The sequence below is a fragment of the Botryllus schlosseri genome, chromosome 2, assembly GCF_051294905.1.
Source record: "Botryllus schlosseri isolate E-star chromosome 2, Bs_hap1, whole genome shotgun sequence".
Lineage (NCBI taxonomy): Eukaryota > Metazoa > Chordata > Ascidiacea > Stolidobranchia > Styelidae > Botryllus > Botryllus schlosseri.
In genome coordinates this window covers 14,069,625-14,082,139 of record NC_137237.1, presented here as the reverse complement: position 1 = coordinate 14,082,139, position 12,515 = coordinate 14,069,625, and the positions used below count along the sequence as shown (strand labels likewise).

Sequence of the window (12,515 nt, the reverse complement as noted above, 5' to 3'; positions counted from 1 at the left end):
TTTTCGCACAAAAAATATCTTCACCCAAGTAACTAATGACTAGATTTCAACCACTTTTCACAAACACTTGACCGACCAAGCAAAGAAACTGTGTTACTTTCTTGGGAAATATTGCCACTAAAACAACTTCTACCCAGCTCCTGGAATTAGTAGCATACTTGAACTTCACGACTTTTCTGGACAGAATTGCATGTCATTATTCAGCAAAATCATCGCAATGGCACGAAAATATATTCCTTATCACAAACTGAATAGATAATTTACCAATTGCATCACTTCGCTACTCGAATGCTTTTTATCGACACTGCTATTTCTGCATTCAAGTAACGCTGCTTCAACTCCGATTTTGAGAGTAAACATTCAAGAAATTCAGCAATCCAATACAAATAACCAACTCACAGCTTGATGCTGAACTTCTTCACTGTAATCAATCACATTGGTGTAAGTTTCGTACTCCTGAGCAATATCATTTTCTGCAACAAGAACCGGCTAGACACGCAATTCTTGTTAATCACCACAAGTTCACGTCACCGACCTTGCTTTTCTCCCAAGTCTTCCGTTATCGCTACTCGCACCGGAACCACCGCTGCCGCTGGTTCTTCTTGCTGCAGAGAAAAATCGGGTGGTCACCGATAGAAAAACGAAGGCAGTAAGGTACCTGGCAGACGGAAAGGATCAGGAAAGTCGGAAAGCAGCAACAGGAAGACAAGAATAAGAGGAAAGTTCAAGACAGGGAAGAAATATCCGTGAAAATAATTCGATGGAGACACCTAGAAGTGAAGAGGAAAACGCGCATATGCAAGATTTCATGAGGACAATAGCTAAAAGCCGAGTCAATACTTTTGGCACGCAGTCATACGAGTATTTGACAGGTTCAAAGTAACCCATCTCTTACATAAAGTTTGATTTGAGCTGGTAGAAGACAAATTTGCCTCAATCGCTGGACTTTATATGCGCATGACCATTCCAGATAACTTTGTTCCGCAAAAATTGAAGGTGCCACATCAATTAATGTTGGATTTCAAGTTTCAACCATGAACATAGAATGAGCTTGCAGCAAATTATCATCTCATGTACAAACCCACAAATTGACTGTGGCGTTTTCTCTAACCGTGTCAAGAGTAGAATTTACCGAAGAGTTCAAAGTATCTATCATGCAAGTGAGATACAGGAATAGAGGGAAAGCAAAAGTTAGAGCAGAAGTACAAATTCTACAAGATTTTTCATGCACAGCACGTTCTCCCACTACAGGTAAGCATTACATATCTAACTGATAAGCTTGTGCGAAGTACAAACACAAAGATTCGGGCATGCATGAGAATTAGCAAACCTCCGGCTCGCGGTCTCCTTCACTGTATGCAGTTTCTTTATCGGAATTGTGCAAGACCTGTTCTTGCTCCGACTCGGGATTCGCAACAGATTCAAAATCGTCGGGGTTATCAACTCCCTCCGAATGTAGCTGATCTTCTGCATCGTGATATGATAAATCCTCGTCGATGCCGTCTTTTTCTTCCAAATCTTCTGACGACACGGAATGTCGCTTGACCGACGAGTCGTTTGCAGCATTACTCAGCTGAGCTTCATCAGATTCGTCCGATTCCACACGATCCACGACTAAATCGTCGCCAGTCGCCTTGCTATCCGTATCTTCGGCGGACTGAAGCATTATTCGTGATTTATGGTATTTCACGATAAATCACACATCACCGAGCAAACATTGGCCATGCAAATTGCCAGTCATTCAACAGAAGTATTTGAAAATAAAACTGGGCAGGAAAAGGTCACCGGAATCGTACATGTTACATAGAGTAATGCGAACGTTATGCGTAAGCAGGAAGTTCCTCGAAAAGAGGCCGCCATAAATTTTTGGAGTGTTCTATGCCACCCACGCTGTGCGCAGCAAAGCTTTTCAATATCAGCAATGTTACGACAATGCGTATCGCAGCATTGGCATCACTCACACCTTCTTGACGGATGTCATCGTGATTTCTACCGCCGATATCTTGGTGATATTTCGGTCAGGGCTCGACATTACATTTTCTGTTGCGAGATCACTCTGGCTGGTGTGTCGCTACGGGAAGGAAATTGGAACAATCATACTCCGTTGTCGGAGGTAAACTATTTTCTACCAGAAATTTTGCTAATTACTCATGCTGACAGAACACATACCAGCCGTCCTATAACCCAATTATGGGCGCGTCGCAATGAAAAAGAGTCGTACCTGATGCACTTCCTCCTTGACCTCCTGATCTTTCTGCATGACCAGGCGCTTCTCCTCTTGCATATCAATGGGGTCTTTACGTTTCGATTCATCTTCAACATCTTCGTGGCTGGTACTCTCAAATCGCTTCTTGGCCGACCTGTCGACACATTAATTTTACATGCTGGGACAGCCAGGTTGTCAGAGACCGAACCAGACAAAGATTTCACAGATTACTGTTGCTGGATATTTTCAAAATTGTACTACATACAACAAATTAGTATACGCAGAAGGATTAATTCAATCCGTTCATATAACCAAGCAGTATGGAAAATCAACTTACAGAAGATCAGCGGACTTCTCAAACTGGACCACTTCCTTCGTTCCAGCAGGCTCCGGTCGAATGACATCCGCACTGACTTCTACATATTTTGGTTTGGACCTCGATGTTTCTCGTCTGCGAATCACACAATATTCTTAAACAACACCATCGAAGAAGATAAATAAAGATATCTATTACTTGATAGGTTCTGGAGCACGGCCACCTTCAAAAAGCTTCTTGGTAGCTTTCAAATCAACTTGATATTCCATGTCATCCTTTGCACCCGGTTCGCTAGATTTAATCTGTAATTAGTCACCATTCAGTATTTTGATCAGGCTCAATTTATCGCGCGTCCGCACCACGTCAACGCTGGATGCCTCGCTGGATTCGCTGCTGCGCGGGGAGGCAGCGGCCGCTGCAGCCCGTTGCCGTCTCGCCTCCTCCTCACGCTGTCTTATTTTGTTCTTCGGCACGTAGTTCTCAACTTTATTCGGAGATTCGAAAATAGAACGTGCCGATTTGATATCAATAGCGGTCTCGTACTCGGGTTCTTCCTGTTCAGAAAAAATAACGCTGAGCAACAGTTTGAAGATTGCTAAGGGTTCATCCAAGGCAATAAGTGAAGGACTGTCTAAGCATACTTTGCAAAAATCGGGAAAGACTAATTTCCCTCAACGCTCGAGTCTAAAACTAACCTCTCGTCATAATGGAGGATATGAAAGACTGGTTATTGGAATAGTGGCATGTTCTGGTTACAACCAAACCACAAGCAGGTAAAAATAGAGTTCCATACCAGCATTGTAAAAACCAGATGAACGGCGTTTAGCAAGATTATTCCACTTATAAAACCTAGAACCTTAGACAGACGAGCTTGCATCAAGTCATTAACTTCACTCAAATCCATAAACAACTCACTCTTGCTCCAGCAACCGTGGATCGAATGACCTCAGTAGGTTCTGATGCATTGTCTGCTGAAACCGGGTCAGACTTCTTGACAGCAACAGGTTTCTTGGGCACTGGTTTAGGAGTTAAGTCCGCTTCCTTAGCGACAGAGAAAACACAAAAAACATAAAAATATGATCATGTTACCCATACGCGTGACAAGAACCGTCCCTGAGCAATATTTAGAGAGTAACATAAATTATACAGACACAAAATATGCAATTGCAATAAGAGTATTGACGACCACCTACGGTACACTTGGATGTGCATCAAACCGATTTACCCAAACACATATTGCAACCATCATCACTGTACAAATTAGTAGTCGAGCAATATATATGGACCTGCAACAATGATATGAATGCAATTTGAGGACATGTGCATGCAGTTTAATGCAACAGGATCATTGCTGAAAGATTCATTTGATAAGGATGTATGTGAAAGAATTACGAAAACATTATATTTGGATATTAACGCTGGCCCAGTTGTCAGTTTGATGGCAGAATTTGACTCTTAAGTAGGATGCAAAACAAGATTCATATATATACAGAATCACACGTCTCACCTTACTACGCTCAAACATACTACGGACTGATCGGAGGTCCACAGATGGGACATAATCGGCTTCTTCTTTAGTGCCAGCGGGTGGCGGTTTGACAACTTCCGCGTCGCTCATCTCATCAGACGTATGACTGCGATTGGGGCTTTTGCTTTTCGATATTAACCGAGAGTCGTTGTCCTCGTAGTAATAGTTCACTTCCGCGTGTTCCAACACGACCACGTCAGGATCACCAAACTTTTTCGGAGACCTGCCTCGGGGAGAAGACCCTCGATTCGACGAGCTTGAGTTACGAGACGATGTACGAACGGGGGACGGAGATTTGGAGGAGCTTACAGAGAGACGGCCACGATTTACCGGAGAAGGAGTAGATTGGCTGCGTGGGGATCTACGGCGAAAGCTGGCGCTGGAAGCTGAAAGATAAAAGTTTATGTGTTTATCAGAAAGATAACCAAGAACACACTGCACGTGGGCACATGTAATCCATACAACTAAATTATTCCTATCATTCAACTCTGCCATATAATTAATTATGCAAGCAACTCTGCATCTTATCTTTTATATTGCAGCTATCAATAATACAGGCGAGCAGCCAGACTATGGTGGACCGAATCATCAATTAACTGAAAATTGACTGGATTTGCAGCATGTTTCCATCCAGGTCAAAAGTGATTTCGTAACTGAACACGATACGCATATATGGCCCCGCCCGGTGCCCAATACTGTTTAAATTTTTATTCATGCATGCAACTTACGATTAACCGATTAGATAACTTACATCTGCTCGACCGGCCGCTACGAGGTGAAGAAGTGTCGGCCTCAAATAATTTTTTTGCTTGTTCGAGGTCAATGCTAGCCTTGTAGTTGGGAGTCTCCTTCGTTCCCGCAGGTGGAGAGCGAACGATGCTTTGATCTTGATTCTCAGAACCGTCTCCTTCTGGGTTCGTTTCTATTGCTAGGTCTGCAGTGTTCTGTTTCTGCGAAAACATTTCATTCCATGTTAACATGACAAGCCGGCTAGAACGTTACCAAACAGAAAATCCCTGTATAAGCTATAATTCCTAAGTAACATAACGCATCTATGAACCTACTGTCTAATCATGCTCATGAATACAGTTGGGTGTTCCAAGTTCCTAATCTTTGCGAGGCAAGCATACGAGTCCTACTTAGATTCAATTGATCAAGAACAAAATCAACACAGATAGCTGGTACTTGACTCCGAAATACAACATGCGCACAATCCCACAATGGTGATTGATATTATCAATTTATCTCAATAAATATTTGATACAAACCACAGGATGCGATGCTTTGAAGCAATCTTATCAGCATAACAGCTTCTAATTTAATTTTCAAAGGGATGCAGTAACAGTGATTGCTTGTGCAAACTTTACCAGAGAGTACTAATGTTTCCATTTGAGGAAGTTAGAGTTATTGATATTCATATATGCAGTGGTTCCATTAGACAGGGATCCTTGACTTATTCATGAGAAGGGCAAGTTGATATAATGGTCAGAGGCTGTTTGCCATTGAACTTAATAATGTAAAAGAATAGACGAAGTTAGCTACAAGGGCTGCCTGGGCGAGCTGAACTCTACTCAAAGTTAGTAAAAACGGAACTATAAATTTCTCTTGGCGGCAAGTCATCAATGAAGACGTTGTTGAACGCTACTTGGAGATAACTTATCATTGCACAAAAACAGTGCCTAATCCAGTTGTAGCTCATGTGTTGTTTACACTCTACTACAATAATGACTGTGCAGTAAGCACTAAACACATCCTGGTATCGGAATGAACATCACTAGACCAACGCCAACTTTGCCTGATTCAAATCCACACTGACACAGACAAATGTCACAACCATGAAAAACGACCGTTACCCGCATAGAATTCGTGCTTATTACTTCCTAATACCGTGGGTCGGCAGAAATTAGTGCAATCAACGTGCGCATCACCAATCCACATACCAGGAGTGCAATGTTTCCGCTGCGTGAATTATTGAACAGACGCAAACCTGATTATCGATCCTCACCTCGTTCACCTGTGCGTTTATATACGCAATGGATACCGACAATAGAATATGCTTCCACGCCGCAATGTTTTAGGCACAATCGCCACTTATCGCCTTGATACGAAGCGCGACCCCAATAAGAACAAAAACTCCACCAATCAATGTAGGAAAAGATTGCAGGACTCGATTATACAGGGATGCGATTATCCCGCACAATCACAATAGCGAAAGCAAGATACACGCAGATTTGAATTATAAAGTAACAGCGTTCTACACGATCGTTCGTCTTAGAGCTTGTAACCTTTCAAACAGAGTAACAACCTCATTTCGCAACGCAGCACTTAGATTATACACGCGAACAGCCTGTAACCGCTATCACACATCTGTCAAGCGAAGACGTAACTATGCACAGTCGCACACACCCTGCAACTACGGGCGGTGTAACCAGACTGGAATACTCATCACGATACGGATGTAAAACATTCCACTGTCTAACCTAGAGCAAATCCATGACAAACATTGCGCGAACGCCATAAACGTGCGATTCGATTATGACGTCACTCTCATGACATTTCGACTCGTATCCGCAAAGCGCAATGAGCTCGAAGCGCATTTCAGCATTTCGAAGCAATTTCAGGCACGAATGGGAGCCTTTGGAAACATTCATTTGAAAGTAAAGCACATTAAACCCCGAACATTAATCCAACATCCCGGGGGAATCGTTCCAATCTAGATATTGGAGGACTACGCCGTTTCATTTTTTTTGCGATTGAATCCCACACCCGACAATCTGTTACTCGTTAAATCGGATGTGAAACATCGCATTTCTTGGTTCACCGGAGGTCAGCGCTGATTCCTGAGTCACTCCTGTATTCTACACCCCATCGTGCTGAATAGCTTGATTAACACTCCTCGAGATTGTATAAAAACTGGGTTTTGTCCCGTTGTTTCGTTAAAATTGTCTCGTACATTGTACATTTATCCATCCCTTCGGGTATTCGGATATTTGCGCGTGATACCATGCTTTCTAACACCGCCTATCGAGTTGAAATATTGACTCGATGCGATGTCATTAATCCGACCGATCAAGATGATTACCTATCATCGTATCAGCATGACGTCATAAAGCAGAAAGACGATGAACATGCATTGCCAATAACAGCTAGCGAAGTGTTACACATACTAAAAGCAATGAACAAGGAAAGGTCACCGGGCTCAGATGGCCTAACAGTGGAATTCTATCTCACTATGCGGCAAAGCATTGGTAGGAGATTAAACGGAACTTATTAACAACGCGATACTATTCGGGAACATACCGCGTAGTTGGAAATGTGCTAAAATTATCTTGATTAACAAAGGAAAAGACAAAAAGAATTTGGCGGATTGGCGGCCCATTTCGCTGCTAAACACGGACCACAAAGTAATGGTAAAAATTCTCAACAACAGACTGGTTGAGGAAATTTCGAGCAACATCAACAAGACACAAAAAGCGGGACTCCCGAGGAGACAGAGGGACGCGGTTCATAACAATGTAAGTGCAATTGCTAATTATCACCAAGAAAAACCCTCGGAAGGTTACATAATGACTGTAGGTAGATGTACGGAAAGCCTTTGATAAGGTCGACCACCAAATGCTTTTCAAAGTCCTCAATAAATTGCCCGTCACGAGGGAAACGCTTAACGTGATCAAAGCCATATACGATAATCCTATTGCGATCCTTGAAGTTAACGGCTTCGATGCAGCCAATATAAATTGTACCAGGGGCATAAGACAAGAAAGAGATACGAAGAAAAGACGCCTACTTCAAAACAAATGCAAATTCTGCCAACACGAAGAAGATACCCTGCACCATACCTTCGCGGAATGTGCAACTTACAAAAAACTTTTCTCTCTCGTCATACAGGATCTTGAGAACGACCTGCAAACGGCTATCGACTGCTACATCAGACGAAATCATACGCAACGTATACGACGGACCGCAAGCTCCGACGATAATAAAAGCTTTTATGAACGTCAAAGCCCTAGTGTGGGAATGGAAAAATGCACTCGACATCCTAAACGAATACGCCCACAACATTGACCAACGCATCAACGATATACGTAGTAAAATCTACCGCAAAATCTAAGCGGGACCACCCAACCCACAACCTATTCCAAACGCCCCAACCTCCCATCCCATCCTCACAACCTTTCCCAAACCCATACCACCACCACCCTCACCAACAACAACCCACCCCGAACACCCGACACACACACACACATACACCCTAACCATCCACCAACCATCAGAAACGATTAAAATAAAGACTTCAAAGCTAAGACGAACGATACGCGCATACGAGCGCCATCTACCAACGGCTTCAACTACGATCTCGACTACCAATTCGACTTCGGCAACGGCAGCGATGAGATGACCCGATGATGGGGACGAATCAAACCAAAAGATTTGCTTTTATGAGATTATTGCTATTTTATGTACCGTACATACTTGAATAAAAATCACAAATACGGTCTAAACCAAGCGCTGGTGAAGCATTATTACCTATATCGATTGGTTGTATACGCGATACTCTTTCTGATAGGAATATCCATCTATTGATCAAGGGATATCCTTGTCTTGTTTACAAGTCTTCACTTTGCTATAAACCAGATACTCGCAGCAATCAAAAATTTTCCTGATGCTGTCCGAAATCCTACTGCTGTCCGAAATCCTACTGAAGCTGTCTCAGTCCCTATTTTGTGAAATGTCGGTTATGGTTCATTTTCGTATCCTATGGCTACGAATGATGGATATAGGGTATAAATCGCCCAGACATACTACACTATCCCCGGAGGATGAACAAGTGTGTGTTTTCAATTCACAAATGAAATTCCTGCAGAGATAGGTACTATTTCACGCTGAGGTGCCAGAAGCCTCTAGAAACGTTGATTGGAATGAACGAATCACTGTCCTCGGGTTATCGGATACGACATGCAGTTGCGGGTAGACATTTCATACGGCGTATTATGCTTCAGAAATGACCCTTGTTATTCAGTTTACATAAATCCAACAGAACAGCTTAGGACGCGATTAAACCTAATTAATGCTTACGGCGTATTTACGAAATTGCCGGTCGAACAGCGGCTTTTTAGGAAATATACATTGCAACGCCACCAAGAACTAATTCTCATTCACGTGTTTGGGTGATCTCGAAAAATTCAATAAGCACTGCACGGTATCAAAATAACGTTACCACACTGCCACAATGTCGAAATAATCGCCGCTGGCTACGCTTTATGATGATATAGACCAGTGGTTCTCAAACTGGGGGGGGGGGACGTGAAAGCGTCTCGAGGGGGGCGTGAAGCTGCGATCAACTGAAAGTATTTTTCGCGCACCGCGCGATTTACCTCCAATTCCAGCTTACTGTAATGCGCATAGTCCGAATTTCATATATGAGAATTCTCTGATCAACAGTCATAACCTTCCACGCCATCAAACTATCCGTTAGGATTGCAAGAATTCTGGTTGCATTTTGTGATATGACGATAAGGGGGCGCGAAATTTTTCACTATCATAAATAGGGGCGTGTCTAAAAAAGTTTGAGAACCACTGATTTATACAGTGACGGTCGTTTTCGAGCATGGGATGCATTAAAATTACTGTGACTGGAGTAGCGCGGTAGTAATCAGCTTGAAGAACAAGGCAAGAATGCGATGAGGAACAGAGATCAAGTACAGCCACGAAGCACATGAACGATCGGGCGGACAAAGCAGTGCCGATGGACAAAACCATGTTAGGTAGACCTCGCCGGAATACGATACTAGCGCAGAGCGCAACGACCGGAAGCGTGAAAACTAGGCTATGCTACTTGATAAACACGTAATTCGCCTGCGATCGTGCTGCCTCGAACGCTATTCAGTATTCCCGAAGGCGATTCGAAGAGACGTGACGTCAGATCACTGCCATCACAATTGTCTATCGATCCAAGCCTTGATACCATATAAGACAAACAACACGGCGTGTTCTAAAAAATTTATACTCGAGCACTGAATATTTCAGAATCACCAACAGACACTTAATACCGGTACGGGCCGTAAAACAATCAATTCAAATGGCTGCCAGACGCCGCGCAAAAACTCCGAAACACACCGCATTTTAACAAAACATCGACTTTCGTACTACCGCTACGCCTGTCCCTCAGGTCTGAGTTACCGAGCTGCCGGCTTACCACATCACGGCAGATATACCGCTACATTCTTAGCGGGGGATATCGATCATAACGTCCTACGCGGTGGATATCGCGTACAGACATGACGGTGCAAATCGCATTATGCTACCACACAGGTGTTAAGCGTAACATGGAACTAGCAAACAGACTGCCATATCAATAAGGACACTGCCAAAAGAGAACAAAACAATCCTAACCGTCCTTGCCATTCGAGGGACGGTTCGGAAACAAGAACCAAGTAGATATATCAATGATGATCCGAAGTCAACAGCGCATTCTGGCCGCCAAAACACTCGCCTGTAATCTAATACGAAAAAAAACTGACAACGCATCCAGCGCGCACGCGTAAATTCCGTAGCAATCGCACGCGACCAAACAAATCCGACAATTACCACCGCCGTCGGCCTTGAACCTGCCTAAAAAAGGAGTCGGCGCGCCTATTTCGCCAATCAACCGGGCTCGCCAAATGTCTAATAGCCTGATACGCTACGGTGTTCAGAAAAATTAAGCGTCGTCACGAAGATTGTGCGCCGAGTGACGTAACAGTTATCGAGGAAGCAATCGGAAAACATCATAACCGAAACGCACTTGTCGCCCGTTATCCAGACGCGAGAGAAATACAAGTGCGAAAACGAAGTCGAAAACGCCAATCGAGTGCTACCAAGTGCCGACAGATTTACTACAAGCACGGCCTTCCTCCCAATCTAGCACTCGCGCACACTAACGTAAACGGTCGACTGGTAGTCAATAATATAGTCATACCGAATACAAATGATGCGACATTAAAGGAATTCGGTAGGAGTCGCGTTGGAAAAATAAAATATAGCACAGCCAGATACAACAAGCCATCGATTGTTTGCTTAACGATGGTCGATGGAAATGGGTCTACTTCTTTAGCTAAGTGTACGTAGCAGTGGACAGTAAATTATGTGGGATTAATGCTGTAGTACGGAACAAGCTAGTTAAATCTACGTAATATCACGTTCTGTAGCGTGTTATGAGATGTTTCAACAAACGGCGACGCCGATTCATAAAACGTAACAACGCGAGAAGCAGCAAACAAAGCAACCCAGAACCGGAGCAATAAAAAATCCTATCGGGCGGGTTTGAACCGCTCTGAAGTCAGAACACGCGAAAGGTTCAACAAATCAAAAAGCATTCCACTTCGAATCGAATAAAATATGCCTCTCCTTGTAAGTGTTGTCGCCAAGTAGAACAGCAACTTCAAGGCTATATTTCGGCCTTGCTCGTCCGAGCGTGCAATTACGTATTCACGGTCCATATTAGGCAGCGCGCGACGCCGGAAATGGGCCGCGCATGATTCGAATCGCTAGTAAAATCTGACAGGTGATTTAATTACGTGTTTGCGTGAACCCGCTGGGAGTCTGAGCGCTGTTTCGTCGACATGAGAGCTCTTGATTGTCGCCCGTCGGCAAATTGAATGCCAGCCTTTCGCACAGTGACGCTATGTATTTACTATTTAGGCATTCTGCGCCACCACATAGAAAAAAAAATACTGAACCACGCACAGCGAAGTAGAAACGACTCAGGTACAATCAGGCGAGATCGTAAAAAGACAAGCGACTCTAACAATGACAAATTACGAGCCGTTTCACTGAATGTAAAAATGTTGAAGCGTTTATGACCAGAGCTGTTTAATCTGCATAGCGAACGACTGTTCGCCGGAATGTGCGATTGTGTGGTTTACACAACGCTACGCGTGTAGGGTAGGGCGGAGCATGGACCGGAGCCGGATTGGATAACCGGCCGGAGTCGCATCAGTACTTCTTCTGATACGACCAGAGTCGGATCAGTACTTTTAACTAAGAATAGGACAGCCTTACCCTCTAATCAATACGTAAAGTGAAACGTTCATGGAAATACAAACCACATGCTAAGTCCAACAAATTGGCATTATTACTTCAGATAAGGGTTGGATTTGATCTTCGAGTTTTCAATTTCCTAATTGCATTGTTTCAATCAATATTCAATACCATCCTGTTGAGTAGATAATTATTATCGGCGTTTTTCGGACCGGACTACGTATCACGGTAATTTCAAGAATCCGGCCAAGGAGTCGGACCAGAGCTTTGAAAGACAGGATCGGCGTAGGACCAGAAAGAATGTCTGTAGATCCGCTCCGTACTAATGTAGGGTGGAATACCGATCACACAAACCAGTGTGTACGCCGCGCTGAAAAGTGGAGATAGAGGTTTTCAGTTGGCCGCAGTTATATTTCGAAACATTGGCTGCATCTGAGTAGAAGTTC

At 43.6% G+C, this 12,515-nt stretch overlaps 1 protein-coding gene and 1 long non-coding RNA gene across 15 annotated transcripts in view; one reads left to right on the top strand and one right to left on the bottom strand.

Annotated features, from left to right (window-relative positions):
- The window catches only part of LOC145433703 (uncharacterized), a 28,813-nt gene that overhangs the window by 2,765 nt on the left and 13,533 nt on the right, over positions 1-12,515 (bottom strand). For 11 of the 14 annotated variants that reach the window (XM_080310880.1, XM_080310894.1, XM_080310882.1 and 8 more), the window contains 11 exons: positions 4,802-5,000; positions 4,030-4,436; positions 3,438-3,563; positions 2,882-3,076; positions 2,721-2,824; positions 2,544-2,657; positions 2,222-2,360; positions 1,964-2,071; positions 1,331-1,657; positions 536-605; positions 400-473 (listed from right to left, as the gene is read on the bottom strand). In XM_080310880.1, coding sequence (XP_080167006.1) covers positions 400-473; positions 536-605; positions 1,331-1,657; positions 1,964-2,071; positions 2,222-2,360; positions 2,544-2,657; positions 2,721-2,824; positions 2,882-3,076; positions 3,438-3,563; positions 4,030-4,436; positions 4,802-5,000 — 1,863 coding nt within the window. The remainder of the gene's footprint in view (positions 1-399; positions 474-535; positions 606-1,330; positions 1,658-1,963; positions 2,072-2,221; positions 2,361-2,543; positions 2,658-2,720; positions 2,825-2,881; positions 3,077-3,437; positions 3,564-4,029; positions 4,437-4,801; positions 5,001-12,515) is intronic. The other 3 variants (XM_080310891.1, XM_080310884.1, XM_080310893.1) reach the window with 3 other exon arrangements.
- Positions 7,423-8,327, top strand: LOC145433706 (uncharacterized). The gene is made up of 2 exons (XR_013913173.1): positions 7,423-7,565; positions 7,939-8,327. It is a non-coding gene; the product is annotated as an uncharacterized LOC145433706 (long non-coding RNA).